The sequence below is a fragment of the Aquarana catesbeiana genome, linkage group LG05 (genome assembly GCF_042186555.1).
Source record: "Aquarana catesbeiana isolate 2022-GZ linkage group LG05, ASM4218655v1, whole genome shotgun sequence".
NCBI classification, from domain to species: Eukaryota; Metazoa; Chordata; class Amphibia; order Anura; family Ranidae; genus Aquarana; species Aquarana catesbeiana.
The window spans coordinates 602,146,947-602,168,749 of NC_133328.1; the positions used below are offsets into that span (position 1 = coordinate 602,146,947).

General features: G+C 39.7%; 1 protein-coding gene across 12 annotated transcripts in view; it reads left to right on the plus strand.

Annotated features, from left to right (window-relative positions):
• Positions 1-21,803, plus strand: part of ENPP2 (ectonucleotide pyrophosphatase/phosphodiesterase 2) — a 226,400-nt gene that overhangs the window by 140,653 nt on the left and 63,944 nt on the right. For 6 of the 12 annotated variants that reach the window (XM_073632184.1, XM_073632183.1, XM_073632186.1 and 3 more), the window contains 7 exons: positions 1,261-1,348; positions 1,444-1,531; positions 2,894-3,066; positions 4,156-4,204; positions 13,359-13,415; positions 13,684-13,821; positions 18,927-19,063. In XM_073632184.1, coding sequence (XP_073488285.1) covers positions 1,261-1,348; positions 1,444-1,531; positions 2,894-3,066; positions 4,156-4,204; positions 13,359-13,415; positions 13,684-13,821; positions 18,927-19,063 — 730 coding nt within the window. The remainder of the gene's footprint in view (positions 1-1,260; positions 1,349-1,443; positions 1,532-2,893; positions 3,067-4,155; positions 4,205-13,358; positions 13,416-13,683; positions 13,822-18,926; positions 19,064-21,803) is intronic. The other 6 variants (XM_073632187.1, XM_073632189.1, XM_073632191.1 and 3 more) reach the window with 2 other exon arrangements.

The window sequence follows — 21,803 nt, forward strand, 5'->3', positions numbered from 1 at the left end:
GTTGTGGTACCAGTTCCACTGGGTTTGCACACCATATTTGGGGTTCCTAGCACAAAGTGGCCCTGAGATGCGGGGCCCCAAAGTCGGTTCGGAAAATGAAATTTTTTGCTGCAGAAAAGTGCTTGACTCGAGTATAAGTCAAGGGAGGCACTTTCAGCACAAAAAAAAGTGCTGAAAAACTTGGCTTATACTCGAGTATATACGGTAAGTGTTAAAAAAAACAATAGTTTCCTATAGTAAGCAATCATCAGTTAGACATTTATGCAGACTTTGACACTTCTCAAAATTTGCTGTACAGAGAATCATGGTTTCTACAATGAAATATAAAATCAGAGATCTGCCCCCCCTTTTTCTTTTTATTATTATAGTCACTGAAAAAACAGCATTTAATGTTGACATTATGAATTATATTCTGATCTAACAGTTGATTAACATCTAAAATGCTGGCTAATGTAAGCAGTGGCCTGAAAGTGTATGTACAGTATAGCTAAACTGTTATTTTTAGCTTTGGATGGAGTAGTAAATGGTTATAACGCCTTCCGGGTTGGTTTTTGGTGTCCTTGTCCTGTTTTGGGAGATTCCCCTTCACTTTTTTGTCTTCAAAACACAACAAGAAATAAAAAAAAAGTGCTCCAAAGTGAGGGAATATTCCCTTTTTGTGTGTTGGCCTGAACCTGTAGATATATATTTTTTTGGCCTGAAATTCACCTTCAAGCTTAGTACAAAAAAAAAGCCCAGCTTTTTTGTTGTGGCACTTATTTATCAAGCAGCCCTGGCCCCTTTCACCTTTTAATTCATCAGCAATTGCTGCCTGGTAACTGTTGAATGGACCGGTTACACCAGCGAGCTATCCTCTTAATGACCGAGCTCCTCAATGCCCCTCAGACGACTCCTCCCTCCTGCCCCACTCGAGGAAGAAGATCCTTAGCTGGGTGATGACATCACGAGGCTTTAAAGAAAATGTTCGAACCAATAGGATCTAGGTAAGTTAAAACAAAAAGGAAAAAAGTGGGGGGGATGGTTGGGGTCAAAAATCTGAGTTCTCAAGTGATTTACTACTATCCCCCCTAGGCCCCTGAAAGTTCTATACTTACCCTATGGGTGTCTGAAACTATTTGCATTTGAACCACACAGTCCCTGCAGTGACTACTTTCAGAGTCGCAATGTCATTGGTTATAAATAACTTGCCTGCATGCCTCATGTTCATTTAATGTATAGCATGCATTCCTTTGTAATACAAATGTTGTACTCTTCACACAGAAAACCTGTAGATGTCTATAAAAAGCCAACAAAAGGATGTATTTTCCAAGGAGATCATGGCTATGACAACAAGTTCAGCAGCATGCAGGTAAAAAGAGAAATGATTGATAACTCACAAATTACCCCAATGTTAAACTGAAACAGATGTGCGAAATGCTTTTTATTATTTTTTATCTTTTTAAGACTGTATTTGTTGCATATGGACCTACATTCAAATACAAGTCAAAAGTGCCTCCGTTTGAAAATATAGAGTTATACAATGTCATGTGTGGTAAGTAAATTTCCTACACATTTTAATATAGTATGGACATATATGTACTTTTACAGTGATACTTGGATATCTTAAATAAGACTTCACTTTGATGTTAGGTCAGCCCCTGTTGGGCTTCAGCATCAAGATCTCCCTAACATAATTCCTGAGTCTGTGTTTGTCCACTTAAGAGTTTTGAATATTCCCATTGCTGTTACAAGAGGGAGAGCAAAAGAGCACACTACACATACGCAGGGGTTTAGAACAGGGGTCTCCAAATGTTTTGATCAAAGGGCCAGTTTACTGTCCTTCAGGCTTTAGGGGGGGGGTGGTGTTTGGCCAGTGGAAGCAGAAAATACCTCGGCATCAGTGGAAGAAACAATTCCCCGCCATTGGTGTCAGTTGAAGGGGTAGTTCCCCAAGGACTGGATAAAGACAAGCAAAGGGCCACATCTGGCCCTCAGGCCACAGTTTGGAGACCCCTGATTTAGAACCAGATGAATGCCCCCTCTATGACGCCATTGGTGTCAGTTGAAGGGGTAGTTCACCAAGGGCTGGATAAAGACAAGCAAAGGGCCACAGTTTGGAGACCCCTGGTTTAGAACCAGATGAATGCCCCCTCCGCTGACGCAACAGGGCAGGATAGAGCAAAGCTATCTATAGGAGTTTTTGGGGCCATGCTCTGGGGAAGGGAGGGGCACAAATGGCCTACAGGTATGGAAATTATATTCAACATTTTTAAAAGCTACATAATTTTTCTTTACCTCCTGGGTCCCAATGACTACTTGGGCTTCTTTTTTTTTTTTTTTCAAAGGTGAACTAACGCTTTACCTATCCATCTACCAAACATGGAAATGCATATATCAGTTGAAGGTGGGCTGACCCTTTATTTATGAATGGATTAGTGTTTAAGTCATTCAGGCACAACCTGACATTCTCTGCCCTCTTCTTGGAATTAAGTAATTTAATAAGTAAAGTGTCTAGTCAAAACTTTTTTTTACGTTTTTTGATACAGTATGGATAATTGGAACCACTGCCATGTTTTATTGCTGTTGCTAAAATGGAAAGTAACAGAGAATCCAAAATTATGAAGTTATCACCAAAGCAAGAGGGTAAATCTTACAATCAAGATATTTTTTCTGGTGACAACTGTGTAAGAAGGGAATTGCCTTCAATTAAAGAGAAAAAAATCCCCATGGGACACCAAGAGCTAAAAAAATTGAATATTTGATTTAAGATTTAACCTCTCCCTACTCTAAGCAACACAAAAAAAAATTCAAGTTTTGGCTATACATACATACATACATTTTTGCTTTTTTCATAAACCTTCCTAATGCGCTCTTAACATAAAGCCTAGTCATCTTTTGTGTTCTGCATGTTTAGACCTTCTTGGATTGAAACCTGCCCCCAACAATGGGACCCATGGAAGCTTAAATCACCTCCTAAGATTGGCAACTCACAAGCCAGTCTTGCCAGATGATGTCTCCAAACCGGTGCCAGTTGTTGTCTCTCCATCCACTGTGAATGAAGAGCTAGGATGTTCATGTGACGTTCAGGTAAAATAATCCTTGTTTATTGTCCCATTATTTATAGGAGTAACTATGGAGGCTGAGGTTTAGCGAAGAAGTGTAAAGCTTTTAAAGGGAAGCTATTGTGGTAAAAATTTGAAAAAACTGCCATTGCCAAGTTGCTTTTTAAAGACCCACGCCTATTATCTTTATCCTTTGTAGCCATGATTTTTAAGTTACTTTCTTGGACCACATATGTAGCCAATGAGCTTGAAATGTCCAGCCAAACCTGTCAACCTGATAATGTTTGGCAAATAGAAAGTGAGGAAATATCTGCAACAGGGTCACAGACAAAAATAAAAATGCTTTCTTTTAATAGCGTAGGAGAACGCTAAAAACCTTGTTAGTTTTTTTTTTTTCTATCTGTGTCCTTTTAACAGATAGTTGCAGAACAAGAAGTAATGGGAAAATGTCTCTAAGCAGGTGACGGCAGTAAAATCCTGGCAGGAATTAGTAGAATCCTCTCCCTCTCTATCCAGAACTAGGAAAACATTTCTGGCTTGACATGCACTTTATCCTGACCATCCATGTGACAACTTTCAAGCAATTTAACTTTTGACCAGCATTTGAACATACAAATAAAATTGATTGTCTGAACCCAGGAAAATTTACCACCCACAAGTTGGATAGTCCACCTGAATTCAATTGATTAAACTGGGCCTTAAATGGACAGCTTCCATAAAGTTTATTCAAATAATCAATCAAAACAAAAAAAAATCAATTTGATCTTTTTCTGTGGAGTTTGTTTGACACAATTTTTATTTGTACACTAGTAAAACCAGTAATTTTCATGTTCAATCATTTGGAATTTCAGTTTTAGTTAGAAAATAGTTAAAATTGCTGGAAAGTTGCATTAGGCCTTTATACTTGTTCCAAGTTAATGAATTCCAATAGCCTCGGAACTGAGCTTCTGTGATCTATCAAAGTGGCGTGTTTATTTATTTTTTTGACCCAAGGAGTAATTTTCTTATTAAATTTACCTGTTAATGTGTTAAATACATTATTTCATGTCTGCATTCAGTTTTAATAACGTGTATATGTTTTTTTTTTCTTTTTTGTGTTTTGTTCACTTTGAAGAATAAAGCTGAAGAACTTAATAAGAGACTTTATGTCAAAGCAAGCGATGGTAAGGATAATGTAATTTTTTTTGTGGTGTCTGTGCCTTTTTGCATGCAACTTTATTGATAATAAAGAATTGTTTGCATTTGAAGTTTTTCAGCTGCCCAGGTTATTGATGACTAGTGTTTGTGTATAAATCAAACCAATGTGGACTTGATAGTGGTTGTTGAATTTTAATGAATGAAAAAACAGTAAACTAACACTGCATGACTGGTTCTTAAAAAAAAAAAAAAAAATACTAGGTTGTGGCCCAGTAAATAATTTCTAATGGGCCTCACGACTGAAACTTTTTTTTTTTTGTGCTGGGGAGAGAATAGCTGTGGCGGTCTACTGTTAAAACCCAACACCATTCAAAACTTTTTTTTTTTTTTTTTTTGTGTGATCTGTGTTCTACTGGGCAGATTTACCCTAATTTACTGTCCTGATGATCAGATGTTACCAGGACTGGAAGTGATGGGATATATTTTTGTTCAGGACAGAGCAACAAAAGTACAGTTATTTATTATAGTTAGAAAAGGCTAGAACATCTGATTTTCATTTTTCTCTGTGTCTCCCTGTTCCGGTGACACCCATTCTTGCTTATTCCCTAGAGTCTTTAGGACTGGATCTGAGGGAAAATATTCCTAAAGCTGGGCATCTACTACAAGAATTTTGAATTAAAATTCATATGAAAATACTTGGTACATTCGAAAGTACCTCAAAAGTATTTCAAGATTTAGTGTTCTTTTAACATTCAATTTTGGTATTAATAGATTTGACCCCACTAATGAATAGAAAAATAAATGACCATAGAATAGAGTAGAATTCTAAGATGCAACATTAGAGGGGTCACTAACACAAGATGAAGGAAGCCCTGATTTTCCTCTATAGATCTTTAGTTACACCTCATTTAGAATACTGTGTCTAGTTGTGGAGGCCTTGCTTACAAAAAATGTATTGATCAGAGAGAATTGGTCCAGAGATGAATATCAAAAATGGTGAAAGGTCAAAGGCTGTCTTTCTCAACCAGGGTTCCTACAGAGGTAGCTAGATGCTCCTTGAGCTGTAACTTATTGACCTATCTGATGGTGCCTGCATATTTCTGGACCCTATGCCACTTGGCAAAGCCAGCAGCATGACCCTCAATGATCTTTTTGGTTATCTGTAATGGTGGCATTCTGACAACCACTGTAAGGGTTAAATTCTTTCCATTTACCACCAATGTAAGGTAAATTTTTCCCAATGACCACCATGAATTGGTTTTAGTAGGGGTTCCCCGAGTCCTGAAAATTATTATGGGGGTTCCTCTAGGGTAATAAGGTTGAGAAGGGCTGGTCTAAGGGATAAAAGATATCAGGAAACTTCAGGAACTTAAATTGTACAGTCTGGAGTAAAGAAGGGAATGGGGAGACACAAATTAAACTTTTAAATACATCAAGAAGGTGAATAAGGTTCAGTATTTACAATTTGAAGCCAAGATCAAGAACATGGGGACAAGACTTCAAACTAGCAGGAGGAAAGTTCAAAAGTAATCTTGGAAAGTATTATTTTACCAAATGGATAGTTTATGCTTGAAATACACTTACAGCAAAAGTAGTCAGTCAACAGTTAGTGAAATCAGACATGCTTGGGACAAACAAAGATCTATGCTCAGACAAAATAGTTAGGAAAAAAATTGTATAAATACATTTTTTTTTTTTTTTTTTTTAAACGGGGCAAACTTGATAGACCACATGGTCCTTTTTTTTCTGCCATCACTCTTCTGTGTTTCTTTGTTTTATATTCTTACAATTCTCTTATAATGTTCTTGCAATGAAAACTGTTGAGCAAAATTTCACTAGTGTATACCCAGCGTTGACTCTTTCCCACTCTAGTGACAAGCTTTTGGCTGAAGTTGGACCTAGCAACATTCACATTTGTCAGTTGTAGCTTTTATATGTCGAATCTCACACGGCAAAAGATACTAAAAATTCAGAATTAAAGCAGAAGTCCAGTCAAATCCTAACTATGCTTAAACCTGCTCCCACCCCCATTCTAAGCTTATTCTAAAGAAGAAGGGTGACCTCTGAATGCCGCACATCCATTTTGTCCTACAGAAATGAGTGAGCCATGCTAGGCCTGGTCGGAATCCAGGCTGAGGTTGCCACTCTACTCATTTCTGTAGGACACTATGGATGTGCGGCATTCAGGGGTCACCCTTCTTCCCTTGAGCTATTGCCGGAGCCAGGTCGGGCTTCACCCCCTGCCAACATTCTGAGCAGCAGTCGCGGATGCACTGGTTTGCATACCCCCCTTCTACCGAGCCTGAGCGGCACACTAACCATTTACAGGTCACACTAAGCTTTTTCCAACTGCCCTGTAAAAGAATGATCTCTATACTTATTCTGAGGGTGCTCCGGTTAAGTCACATGATCTCTTCAGGGGCCGACTTCATTGAAGATGAGAGATTGCCAACAACAGATGCAGACCCTATGCAGTGATGTCACTCATAGGCTTACTACAGGTCATCCGTTGTCGGCTGTCCCACCTCTACACTGAAGCCGGCACTGGATGCCAATCATGTTACCGGACCGGAGCTTCCTCAGCATAGGTACAGACATCTTTCCTTTACAGGGTAGTTAGAATAGGCTTAGAAAGGGGGTGAGAGCATGTTTAAGCATAGTTAAGATTTGAATGGACTTCCATTTTAAATAGCTATTGATAAAAGTATTCTGTCTTTAAAAGATGTTGGGTAAAGCTACCCAGGTACCTGGAAATCGGGACATCAGGCAATTCTTCTTGGCAGTGGGCCATTCAATTACCAAAGTAATGGCTAAAACTGAGCAAGATGAGCATCCTAAGGCAGCTCCAGATCACCTACGTAAAGGGTAGAACGAAGACTTGCATAGACATATTGGCCTTCCATGATTGCATCTTCCATCCTGTTTGAAGGATATCTGGCTGAAAAAAAAGTATCTCACAGGAAAATAGTTGAGATAAATTCTTATAATTAGGGATTTTAAGGCAAGTCTCATCTTGGGTGTTACTGGTTTCGTTTTTCTTCTTTTCTTATAATTGGCAGATTTTTTGATAACAACGTTTAAGCACTGCTATCTGTGAAATGTTATGTTAGGAATGTTTGAGTGGGATTGTCAGGGTACAGTGGAAATAAACCGTTTGAGCACCACAAACATAAAATACTGTTTAAACTCATTCTTTTATTATTTAAAGCAAACTCGCCCATCCATCCAGGTCTTCATGTTTTATTTTGCTGATAAATCACTTTGAAAAATACCCTCCTAGCTTTTCTAGTGGCAGCCACCTTTAGTAAGGGTAGATGATGTACTGTTTATTTCCTCAAATCCATCTGCCCTTAGCTTAGGCATGTAAACAGGAGGTTGTGCTTAGAAAGCCCCTCCTCCCCCCCTAAAAATTGTCATGAAGACTCCTGGAATGTATAAAATCATTTTGGCCTAGGCCAGAAACCAGGAAGCAACTGAAAAAAAAAAGTTTGAAAACATGTGTGTATGTATATGTGTGTATGTATATGTGTGTATGTATATGTGTGTATGTGTGTATGTGTGTATATATATATATATATATATATATATATATATATATATATATATATGTGTGTGTGTGTGTGTGTGTGTGTGTGTGTATATATATATATATATATATATATATATATATATATATATATATATATATATATATATATATATATATATATATATATATATATATATATATATATATATATATACACATATATATATATAATGTGTGTGTGTGTGTATGTGTGTGTGTATATATATATATATACACACACCTTCCTATCTGAAAGCAATTAGTTCCACTTTAATTTAAAATATTTTGCATAGGTTTTCCTGGGGTACCTTTTTAATGATATGCTGAACACCTGGTGCTTCAGACTAAATCTTCCTCAATCTAATGTACCTTAACCAAATGCCATTAATTAGCACAGTAATTCAATAAGCTAAACTCTGGGTACAACATTTTTTAAAAATATATTTCCCAATAGAGACAAAGCATATTAGTCTGTTTTCTGGGTATTTACCTTGTAAAGTAGCAGTAATATCACTGTACATAGCCTGTGCAGAGCTGTTGGAGGAACCCAGAAGGCCCCACCCACTACAAGGTATCTACACAAGAGGGGGGAGAGTACAAGACCAGTCGCCCTGCACAAGGAGAAAGAAATGACTGGTCTTTATTACAGGAAGCTCCCGCACAGAGGAAAAGTTTAATAATAGATTACTGGACAGATTGGAAAAAATATAGAAAGCATGCCAAGATATACAATGCATATGGCCCTTTTATGTACTAAAGATTTGTTTATTCCAGAATTCAGCTTTAAAGCGGAGTTCCGCCTGGGTAAAAAAAAAAATGAAGTCTGACTTTTAATATAAGGACACTTACCTGTCCTGGGAGCCCGCAATGTCGGCACCCGAAGCCGACCCGTCCCTTGGCTCCAGGTGCAGCTGCCGGGATCATTACTAAGGGAAACAAGAAGTGACGCCTTACGGCTCCACAGCCTGTTTCCTAATGCTCATGCGCGAGTCGCTCTGCGCTTTATGAATGGTCCCTGCTGTGTTCTGGGACCGGTGTGTCTCCCAGAAGGCAGCGGGGGGAGGGGAGGATTTGAAAGGTATCTGCTCCACCCATTTCCCTGAAGGGTGCCAAATGTGGCACCTGAGGGGGGGTCCGATCAGCGGAAGTTCCATATATGGGTGGAACTCTCGCTTTAAAGTGGTGTTCTGGCCGAAATTATACTTTTTAGATAAAAATACCCCTATAATACACAAGCTTAATGTATTCTAGTAAAGTTAGTCTGTAAACTAAGGTCTGTTTTGTTAGTTTATAGCAGTAGTTTGTTATTTTATGAACTTACAGCAGGCCGTGGCCATCTTAAGTCTGGGCATCTGAAGCCGGACTGTATTTCTTCCTGGATCTCATCCTTGCAGATCTCGCACGTGCTCAGTGCAGCACAAGCAGTGTAATAGGTTTCAGGTCAGGTTTCCATAGCAACGGCAGTTTCAGAGGAAGTTTCCGCTCCTTCCCAGAAGGCATTGCAAACAGGAAATGATGCGATGGGCCGCTGCCAGGGAGGAGGAAGTGAAAAATGAATGCAGCAGATATACAGTAAGCGCTGAGAAAAAAAAAAATATCCAATTTGTTTACAGTGCACAGTTTAGTGAGGGATGCTGAAGAGTTGTAAAAGTGGGTGGAACTCCACTTTAACTTCAGTCTTCTCATTTCTGTGAATGTGTTGTGCGACTGAGTAAATGTTATTGGTGTTGGCATGATGTTTTAGGAATTTTAATGACTTCTGTTTATATAGATTAGATTGATGGATTCCATTCAAATGTATGTAGATGTTTTTGAGTTGAAATTTTTAGTTTGTATCCAATAGGTTCTGTTACTAATGTAGCCCCATAATAATTATAAGTGCTCATCTATAAAATTAATAAATCGGCTTCTATTGTTCCTCATCATTTGAATGTAATGTTATGGTTTGCAGTCACAGAGCTTATTTTGGTCAAGTCATTTAAATCCTGTTTCCAAAAAACAGTTACCATAATTCCTCTATGTATAATTTAATGTTTCTTTGATGGTTTTGTGAATCTGTATGTTAAGTTATCACCATTATATCAGGGACGGTAGCCTCTATTTTTCTATAATACCTCATCAACATGTATTGGATGGCATTTCTGCTATACTGATGTGTATTTAGAAACTGAATGGCCCTAATGCTGTCGTGGTATAGATGACCTGTATGCAACCAAGTGTATATGTACTGTTTGTTTAAAAATTGCAATAAAAAGAAATTTAAAAAAAAGAAACTGAATGGCCCGGGACAATAGAACATGTTTAAACCTTTGCCAGTCTGGGAAACCTTACATTAAGCAGGCATTCACAAGCTTTAGAAGTATTTACAAAGCATTAAAAAAATGAGCAAAGTTCTTGAAGCCCTCTATGCACCAATCTGGAAAAGCTGAAACAAATGGTAATGAACAAAGGCTAAATGATTGTGTTGCATACAAGCATTTGGGTGGGTTCAGGACATTTTTGCTAGTTTAAAAGTACAATCAGTACTCCCTTAATAATTTGTGTTCAGCAAACTCAAATGGGAGCTCAAGAGTGCTTGAAGATAGCTGCTGGGCATTATTCATTTATTGTGCAAATGCTGGGGATTGTAAGCAATGGTTAAAAAATACGTATAGGTACTGGGCATGAATGTTAATTCTAACATCTTGTATGTCATTTTCGCTTTTAAAAAAAGGGGAGTTTTGCCATGTAGTGATTGATGTACAGATTCAGATTACACTTCTGGAGCCTATAGGCAGGTTTCTACAATTGGAGCCTTGTATGCAGGTTTCCACGATGGGGACCTTAAAGGCAGGTGTCTGCCATGTGGGAAGGTGTGTGCACTGGGAGTCTTGTTTGTGAGTGTCGGCAATGGGAGTCTTGTTGGCAGGTGTCCGCAATGGGAGCCATGTGGGCAGGTGTTTGCAATGGGGGAGCCTTGTGGGCAGGTGTCTGCACTGGGAACCATGTGGACAGGTGTCTTCACCGGGTGTCCTGTTGGCAGGTGTCCTCACCGGGTGTCCTGTTGGCAGGTGTCCTCACCGGGTGTCCTCACCGGGTGTCCTGTTGGCAGGTGTCCTCACCGGGTGTCCTGTTGGCAGGTGTCCTCACCGGGTGTCCTGTTGGCAGGTGTCCTCACCGGGTGTCCTGTTGGCAGGTGTCCTCACCGGGTGTCCTGTTGGCAGGTGTCCTCACCGGGTGTCCTGTTGGCAGGTGTCCTCACCGGGAGTCCTGTTGGCAGGTGTCCTCACCGGGAGTCCTGTTGGCAGGTGTCCTCACCGGGAGTCCTGTTGGCAGGTGTCCTCACCGGGAGTCCTGTTGGCAGGTGTCCTCACCGGGAGTCCTGTTGGCAGGTGTCCTCACCGGGAGTCCTGTTGGCAGGTGTCCTCACCGGGAGTCCTGTTGGCAGGTGTCCTCACCGGGAGTCCTGTTGGCAGGTGTCCTCACCGGGAGTCCTGTTGGCAGGTGTCCTCACCGGGAGTCCTGTTGGCAGGTGTCCTCACCGGGAGTCCTGTTGGCAGGTGTCCTCACCGGGAGTCCTGTTGGCAGGTGTCCTCACCGGGAGTCCTGTTGGCAGGTGTCCTCACCGGGAGTCCTGTTGGCAGGTGCCTGCAACAAGAGCATTTCAGGAGTTTTGCCGTGCAATGGTATGAATTACAGGTTCAGATTACACTTCTGGATCCTACGGGCCAGTTTTCACAAAGGGAGTCGCCTGGTCTACAACAGAAGCCTTGCAGTAAAAACACATTCATAGACCTTTTCTCTGCACATTGGATATATTCTCTACATTTGCTGTATTGTATAGAGCATGTGTTCCAGCCCATGCTAGTCCTCTCTGTAACAAGTAAATGTAATGCCACCAAAATTGGATATCTGGATAGTCCCTCGTAGGCCAAGACCTGGATTGGTACATTTTAAAGCCTCTGTTAACCCCCCCCAAAAAAAAAAAAAAAAATTATATATATATTACCTTAAAGCAGATTAAACAGCACAGTGCTTGTGCTGTGTAATCCGCCCCCCTCTAAACTATTAAAAAAAAAAATGAATCTGGCACTTCCTGTATTCCCTCTCTAAACAGACTACGAAAATCAGGGCAGCTCCGCCCTGATCACCGTGGTCTAATTGCGGCCATCCGTCATACGCTGTCCCCTCTGCTCTCCTCTCTCCCTTATTTCCTGCATGTCAGCTCGTGTTTGTGTCTCTGTCTCTGCCCCCGCCAACCCCCTCCCCCCCGCTGCTTCTAGTCAAATGTAAAATGTTTTTTGCTCATTGCCTGCCCCTCTATGATATCCTGGAAGAGCACACTGCATTATTCTTTTAGAAAAAACAAGCGCTGTAAATACCGTTTTAGCGTGGTCTTCTGGCTGGTCACATGACTCTCGGCCGGTTATCATGGCTACTGCAGGAGAGGCTGAGCATCCATGTGATCTCCCCATCTGATGTCAGAGGGAGATCATGGCCCCTCCTGCAGTATCCATTCATTGGAGCTGTACAGCTGCCGCGAGTCATGTGACCGGCCTGAAGACGGCCCCAAATAGGTATTTACAGCACTCGTTTTTCTATAAGACAGGTACAGTGTGCTCTACCAGGCTCTAATAGAGAGTCTGGCAGAGTTTACGTTATATGGGTTAACAAAGCCTTTAAGAGAGGCCTGTAGGCTGCACTTGGGTTTCTTCGCTTTTCAAATTTCACTCACTTTTAAAAATTTGCAAGAGAAAAACAATCAGAATTTTTTTATTTCAAGAAAACGTAAAATACATATAAGGCTATGGTTGTGCAAAAAAACATGATCTAGGTCACATTTAATGCAGCCCAGATATTACTACCATTACTTTATCAGATAAACTAAATAGATTTCTGCTCTTCCTTTTATTAATCCTTACTGCTGTTGAAAATAAAGCAAAAAAAGAACATGGTTTGGCTTTCATGAGTGATAGAAAAATCCAACTCTCACTTTGGTAGACAAAACACGATTAACAGTAATTTTAGGATCACGACGTCACGATTTGGTCAAAGTGCTAAACCTAGTAGTATTGCCACATTCTGCCTTCCAATGATTTATTAAAGCATAACTAAAACCAAAAACTGAAAATCAATCTATCGTTTAGCACTCCTTAGGTCAAGTGGCTGTATTAGTTTATTTTGTTCGGGATCTTTATTTTTACCTGGTATTCCAGCGAATGGCGCACTCCTTGTTCCTTTTTGACTATGCTCACACCTCCACTGTTGCACTCCACTCCACTGTTGTAATTATTGCAGCAGCCATGGTTATCATACAAACACGTCCACCTTTGTTCATCTGCAATACATGGGAAACTGATAGGACTAGTAGTTTACACTACTTTTTCGCTGACAGAAAGTGAGAAATACATGGCATTTCTGACAAGATCCACCGGTGTTTTGTGTATTTGCTAAATGTTCTTAACCTAAAAAAAGAAAACGAATGTAGCAACCACATTGAAGAAATGGCAATCTTAAAAGCATTACATTTTTGTTCTTGGGTTTAGTTATCCTTTAAGATGAACATTGATTGAAGCTCACAGGGATTTGTCGTCAAAAGCTGCAGTAATGCTTGTATTTGTTTGTATTAACAGATGTGGCAGTAGACGAGCTTAGCAATGAAATTAAGGAGGTGCTACCAAGGAACACAGGTTTGTCGATCTATTACTTGTGTAGATTTCACCTGCTCTTGTAAAATTACATCTAGAAGGGCAATTTTCCAGAGGTGCAAGTTAGAAACCAGCTGAGAGAGAAAGCTGGACTGAAAACTGCCACATCTGGTAAATCATGACTCACGTCGTCTGTCCTGAGACTGGGGAATAGGAAAATCTTTGTGTCTGTCCATCTGTGTCTTTTGTGTATGTCAAAGTGGTAGATAAATAAAGAATCATTATATTATATTTCTCTCAACAATAAAAGGCTTGCACACTGAGGATGGCATTGCAGGGTCTGCGCTCTTAGAAAGGTTAAGTGGCAGCTCAGAAGATGCAACTTTAAGTACTTCTTCGTGGGAACACCAGCAGGAGTCCTCGGGAATGCCAATGACGAGTGGAGCTGGTGAGCCTTTGAAGCAGGACATATTGATGGCTGTCCAGCTCTTAAACACCCCTAACACCGTTTATTAATTTTTCAACATTTGGATCACATGTAATAGTACTACATTACTGTCCTTCATTTAGACTCTAACCGATGGAGCATAGTTCTATCATATCTATGGTGCTCCTAAAGCACACTAGGCTGGAGTCATTGACCTTGGTTCTGTTAAGAAAGGGGATATAGCCATTGTACTTTTTGATGAAGGATTTCATGCACTTCAAAAGTTTTGTCCTTTTTTAGCTTCTTGAATGTTCTGTTTTCTGTCTTTCTCATACCATGGCAATACTGCTGTCTATATCCCTGTTGGGGAGACTTTCCCTTGCATCCTTTAAGTTTTACCCTCTTCTCTAAGAGAAGAGATATTGTTGCAGAGAGAAAGTTGCTAGTGATATCACTGGGGTTTAGCAATGGTTTTCTATCTTGAGTTATCTCATTATTTCCTGTATCTGTCCCTTCAGCATACCAGCTGCCATAGAAACATACATCTGTGATAGCCAGGATCATATGGTATGCAGGTCAAACTTGATACAATGTGAAGAAAAAAAATCAGACCTAAAAATATCACAAGAGTATCTCCTTTTCCACACCAGTATGACCACCAGGGATATCAGCCTCAATAGTTCTGGTTCTTGTACACTTCGTAAGCTTAAATTTGAGGAGAGAGTTGGAGTCACATAACAGCCCCTCACACTACTTTATTTGGTAAAAAGATAAGTGATATGGGACATCCAAACAAACCCAGCAGAACACTAATGCGTTTCAGCTGAAGCCTTAATCCTAGCTTGATTAAGGCTTTAGTTGAAACATGTTGGCTTTCTGCTGGGTTTGTTTGGATGTCCCAGATCACCTATCTTTTACCGAAAAAAGTACTGTGAAGGATTGGTATTGGACTCCATCTCTCTCCTCAAATTAAAAATCAGTGGTAAACTTAAGTGAAAGCTACGTGCCAAAAACATTCAGAAGATCCTCAATTATAATTGGCAGAAGTTTTATATTTAATTCTCAACTATTCCGTAAAATTTGTTCTTGATCCTGCCTACCAAGTCTTCATGTTGGTCTTAAAGCGGAACTAAACCCTCCCCTCCTTTACAGCCAAGGAAGCCTCCATCTTAACTTCTGTATGATCTGCAGTTGCCATGGTGCTGCACATGTGATTAGTTTTGACACCAGCCATTTCTTGACCGTATGGTAGAGAGCACAAGTGTGTGCGATAGTTCTCATTCACGGCATGCCTTGAACATAACTTGTAGGCAGGTGCAATCTGCTTCCTCCACTGTAGGTGGTGCTCGACCAGAGCAGTATCACAACCTGGAGAGAAAGTCAAGAGAAACGGTTTCTCTGTGGTTTCCTGGTTCCTGGAGGCAGCATTTGGGTTGGCTACGCTGCATCCAGGTGACCCATCTTTGGGTCAGCAGAGTCTTTAAGTCCCTTTCCCAAGGTTTTGGCGTGCATTTTGCAAAGTGGCTAGAGTAGGGAAAGTAATAGCGGCAGGGAAAGGTTCCAGGCGAGTAGGGACTCGTAATTCTGTACTGTAGTTTCCCTTTTGCAACAGGACCGGCCAGGCCACATTCCACCCTCTGAAGACACACTATCGGTGCATCTTGACCTGGTGCCTCTCTGCCAAGAACTGAATTATAAGTGTTACCCTAAGTGGCGCTCTCCCGCTAGGGTTGTTTGTAGTTGGCATTTTCTGCAATACAAGTTCTGAGCTTATCTGCAATAGAACTCGGTGTCTTTACTGCCCCCACATCCACAAACTGTTTAGTTCCACTTTTATAATATGATGGACATACTCATGAAAGGTGGGACAAGTTTAATGTTTTTTAAGGAAAAGTCAACATTTACATAAAACCTAATTTGCCTCAATTTTTATATTAACTGATTGTTTAGATATGATTTTTAAGCTCTTAATGAAATACTCTGCGTAGTCAAGGTTAATAAAACAAAAGTCTTTGTTCTCATTTTGGGAGATATGGAATACCTCCATTGTCCAAATGAACTATCCTCCAGTCATTCCATTCCATCTACACTTAACAATGTGCCCTTAATATTTAAATGTATCTATTTGATTTTCTTTTACCCTTCCAAACCTCATGCTTTTATACTGCTAGCTTTGAATTAACATTTAAATTACAATTATTAAGATCTGTATAGAATATGAAATTTGAAAATGATTCATACACTAGCACATGGCCTGGTGCAACCACAATCTGTTTAGGTTTTTTTTTCATTATATTTCCTTGCTGTCAGCCAATCTGTCAGTTTTTTTATATCTGTGTGATTCTAAAATGTTTATTTCATGTGTCAGTTAAAGATGTTCTTTTTCATGGCTTTGAATAGCTTATGGAATTCTAGTTTTCCACAAAATACATGTATTGGTTTGAAAACTATATAATTTACAAGAAGAAAAGTCCTGTTACGTTGAGGGTTTTTACTTATCGATAGAGTAGAAAAGAGTAGAGCTGGCCATACACTTAAGCCTTGTACACACGATCGGATTTTCCGCAGACAATGCGTCAGACTTTTGTCCAAAGGGCGTTGGCCATGAACTTGTCTTGCATACAAACGGCACACAATTGCCGGCCAACAAACACGAACGTACTGACGTACTATGTCAGTTTTCAGCTCTTTAGCGCCACCCTTTGGGCACCTTCTGCTAATGTTGGGTTTGGTGGACATTGAATCCGAGCATTCTTGTTTATACTTTGGACTTGGATGGATGGAGCGCACAAACGGACGGATTTTAGGCGAACAGTCTGTCAACACACAATTCCCGTCGGAAAATCTGATCGTATGTACGAGGCTTTAGATTTAATATTTGTACGAACATTCTCATCAGTACATTTGATGGCTTGATGAATGTTGTTCAAAAGTACTTTCTTTTAACGCTTGATTTTGGAGTGAATGGACTAAATGAAAACCACATTCACTGTTAGAAATGTGATATTTCGAATATCAGCTGAAAATGAATGTTCATTTGATCCCACTAATAATTAGAATTTTTTTAAAATTCTACCAGTATATGGCCAGCTTTAGACCCTTTATCAAGTTTTTTTTTTTACTGTGACCTGTGTACCGGCTGGAAAAATTTGTGTCTCTATTTTTCCTGTTGACCATTTTCACTGAGACAGAAAATTAAAAGAATACTTCATCCTTTTATCTTCACAAAGAAACCATTCATGTTATAATTAACATTGCTGCCTGGCTTGCAAAGAAAAAACAATAGTGGCTGTCCACTTGGAAAAGCAAAGTTTCCCATATATGTTAATGGAATGCATCATTTGCATAACACACGGCACAACAGGTTTATAGATTAAAAGTTAGCTTCACCAAAAACTGATATCTTTGTACTAGGTTGTCAACAGTGGGTTGAATGTTCAACCAGCTTCTTCTATGTCTCAAAGACTTCAAAGCCATGATGAAGGTGTCATGCACTTGTGGCTGAACTCTGAAATCAAAATGTTACTAAACCCACAACAGTAAAATCAGTCTGTATATGCAGTAAAGCATGCTTGTTATAATCATTGTGGAACCTAAGGGATTCATCCTGTGCATTGTGTAAAAATTCTGTTTGATCCTGTCTTCTCCGTTCCTCCCCTTTTTTCATCGTCCTCATTCTATCTGCTGATAGAACAGAGGCTAGGGGACAAGCTGCACATGCTCAGTTTTGTGTGTTTTGCTAGAACATTTTTTTTTTTTCTTGGGAGTGTGCATGTGATCAGCGCAGGGCCAATCAGCACTGTCCAGACAGAGGCTCAGGGGTCCTGCAGTCGGATAGGACAGTCAGATGAGAATGAAAACTCCTCCTACAAGCTTTAACCAGACACTGATAGAGGTCACAAGACTGCTCTAACTGCTGATGAAAAAATGTATTTAGCAGTTTATATTTACTAGAACTATTGCATTTCCATGTTCTGTGTATGGTGGGAGTCGGATATAGTGAATGCAGGCTCCTGGGTTTAGTAACACTTTAAGGTTAAGCGTACACCGTGGTGATTTCATCAGGAGAGACTGACACCATTTGCCTTTTTAAGGGTTGACGCATTTGGGCAGAGCTGTATAGCGAATCTAAACCCTAGAACAAAAATTTTACATATTGTTTTCCCCTTTATTTTCTTCTGGTGATCCTGCCAGCAACCCCCCCCCCCCCCCCCCAATGTTTATGAAGACAAGCAGAGATAAATGTGTTGTGTAGTCCTTACACACTTCCTGTGCTAGGATGACAGTGCACTCTGACTGTACTCTATCTATAACAAAACACCTTCAATGATATTATTAACAGATCAAAAGAGAGCAAATAAGAGATTTGTTGTTTGGGTTTGCACTTTAAGGATCATTGTTGTATGGTAATAGTAATTATTGTATTCAGTTTTTTTGTATTCAGTTTTAAGTAAACCAAAATGGTGCAAGTATTTTTTATAAATACTGCTATAAGAAATGTAACTTTTGTTAAAAAATAAATAAAAAAATCTTTGTCTTCAGTTCAACAAAATCCCTTCCATTTTGTTTGGGCAGTATTTTGGTGCTGGACGACTGATTTAGCCCTCTACTTATGTATTTGGTCCAATTTTTAGACTATTTTCATTTCTATATTTGCTATCATTTCCCTATAGCAGCTGTCACATTGGATGTCCAAGTTCTTACTTTTTGATGTCTATGCTTATATGTACTGTATATGACAGGGTAAATTTTCCAGACTTTCTATTTGAGAAGATTTTGTGTTCATTTTGGCACAGTTTTTTCTATAAAAAGCATTACAGCATTAGTTCTGTCTCTTCTTGGATGAGATCATAAGAAGTAGTAATAATTGGTGGTGTAAATTTTTTTGCAAATGAGTTGAAAGATACCTGTAGACACATTTATTGACCAAATAATTATTTTAGTTAGTGGTGACTGCAAACCATAATGTTATAGTCTATTGGTACGAGGAACAACAAACAATTATTTGTTTTGTGATCAGATATACTGAATGTGACCATTCTTCCAACATTCTTAGCTGCTTTTGTTGGGTTTGGTTTATGGCAAGGCAAGCTGTATGACCCATTGTTTTATTATATCTCTTACAGAGAAAACCCCCCTCTATGGGAGACCAGCTGTGTTATTTAAGACCAAGTACAGCATATTGCATCACAGTGATTTCGTAAGTGGTTACAGCGAGAGCTTGATGATGCCACTTTGGACGTCGTACACCCTCTCAAAACAGGTCAGTGCATTTCCAGGGTAGTCTCTTGGTGGGGCGATTTGCTTAAACGGGAGTGAACAGAATCTGGAGCAGCTGGGCATAATAACCAATCAGCTTGTTCAGTTAAAGGATAAATCCACTTTCATAGCAAAAAAACCCCAACAAAATAAAAATGTAATCTCTAGCATATACCAGTGGTGGGCAACCTTGGCACTCCAGCTGTGGAGAAACTACCATATATTCCCATAAGACACTGTAAGACTCCAGCCATAGGCATGTTTCCAAAAGGTAGAGGCATGATGGGATTTGTAGCTTTACCACAGCAGGAGTGCCGAGGTTGCCTACCCCCTGGCATTGACCATAACGCCTCCAAAAATATAATTTCCTGCTTGTGTGATTGGCTCACTGGTCTTCCCAGAAGTCTGCACTAAGATACAAGTCAGATTTTGAGAATCCTCTGCAAAAGAAATTTCATTTTTGGTGAGATGCTCCCCAAGGGTTAAATGTTTAAAAAGGGATGCAGCCACTGCAACTTTTTTCATCAGAACACAGAGTGCACCAGCTAATTATAATGAACTTCCATTCAGAATCAGTAAGTCCATCAATCAGTCAAATTTTGGTAAAATTCTTGCATTCAGTATAGATCACCAAGAGGGGATTTTTTTTTCCCTCAACAAAGACAGAATTACTGATTGGTTGGCATGCACAGCTGCTCCAGACTCCAGTTGTTTTTGGTTTTAGTAAAATTTGTATTTTTATTCCAAGTATTGGAGTTTAAAGGAGAGCAAGACTTGGGCTAGTCATACATGGGGAAAATTTTGTTTTAAGGTAATTCGTCAGAACATGTAATATTATTTTTATTGACTTGACAAATTTCATTGGAAAGCCCTTCAGAATTTTGTTTGATGGCCATAACAGTGGTTTGAATTTTAATATTTTATTTTAGAATGTACAAAAGTGATGCATGTTTGGCAGTGACCTTACCACATACTAAGCATCGATCAGCCATAACGTTAGGACCACTGACAAGTGAATGACATTGATGATCTGATTACTTTTGCATCTGAAAGTGGGTGGGATATATCAGGCAGTAACTGAGCATGTTGTTTATAAAGTTGATATGTTGAAAGCAGAAAAAATGGACAAGCATAAGGATATGAGCGACTTTTACAAGGTCCAAATTGTGATGGCTAGTTAACTGGGTCAGAGCAACTCCAAAACTGCAGCTCTTGTGGGATGTTCCTGGTCTGCAGTGGTTGGACCACTTTTGGTAGGTTCTAAGGAAGAAAATACAGTGAACCGTTGACAGGGGCATGGTCAGCCAAGGCTCATTGATGCACATGGGATGCAAAGGCTGGTCTATTTAGTCTGACCCAATAGAGGAGCTACCGTAGGTCAAATTGATGAAGAGGTTAACACTGGTTCTGATAGGTGTCAGAACACACAGTGCATCACAGTGTGTTGTGTATGTGAAGCCACAGAGTTCCCATGCTGATCCATGTCCACAGCCAAAAGCACCTATAATGGGCACGTGAGCATCAGGACTGGACCACAGAGATGACGGTGGCCTGGTCTGATGAATTCAAAAATGGCTTGAGGAACACAACAATGATTATGAAGTGTTGACTTGGCCTACAAATTCTCTCAATCCAATCTGGCCTTCCACTTCACAATTATGTGCCACTTTGTGTTTGTCTATCACATAAAATCCCAATAAAAAATACATTCGGCTAATGTAACATCTCTGTTTGACATGTTTATATACACACCATTGTGTTTATACATAGGGGTATGTACAGTAAGTCATTCCCCTATTTTTATGTTGTATGTCTTTGTTTTTTTTTCTATTTTTCAATAAATAATTCATTGTTAACATGTTTGTTATTTCTCTGGAGGAGACCATTTAATGGCCAAATCCAATTCATATCCCTTTTTCCAAAATACTTTTTGGTTATAACATGGAAAATTGTGGAACATTTCAAGGGTTATGAATACTTTTTCAAGGCACTGTAATTCATTTTTAATATTCAAAGCAAACTTGCGCATCCATCAATGTTTCCATGCTTTATTTTGCTAAGAAATCCTTTTGAACCCCCCCCCCCTAGCATTTCTGGCTGTGGCCATCTTGAGTAAGGGCAGACGATTCATGTACCATTTACATCTTGGAATCCATCTTCCCTTAGCTCAGGCATGCAGGGTGTGCTAAGATGAGAAAGCCTCTCCTCCCCTCTTAAAGACTTCTGGGATGTATGACTTTGTTTGCCCAGGCAAAGAAAGCAGGAAGTAACTGAAGAAATGTGAACACAAAGGTTTACAACACGCAAATACGATATACTTATTTATCCACTTACTAATGCTAGCAGCATAAGGATTAAAGATCGGGCGGCACAGTGGTGTAGTGGGTAGCACTCTCGCCGAGCAGTAAGAAGGGTTGCTGGTTCGAATCCCGACCACGACACTACCTGCCTGGAGTTTGCATGTTCTCCCTGTGTCTGCGTGGATTTCCTCCGGGTACTCCGGTTTCCTCTCACACTCCAAAGACATGCTGGTAGGTTAATTGGATCCTGTCTAAATTGGCCCTAGTATGTATGAATGTGAGTTAGGGACCTTAGATTGTAAGCTCCTTGAGGGTGTAGGGACTGATGTGAATGTATAATGTATATGTAAAGCTCTGCGTAAATTGACGGCGCTATATAAGTACCTGAAATAAATAAATAAATAAAGATAGTCAATGCTTATTGAGAGAGTGAAGTTCCACTTT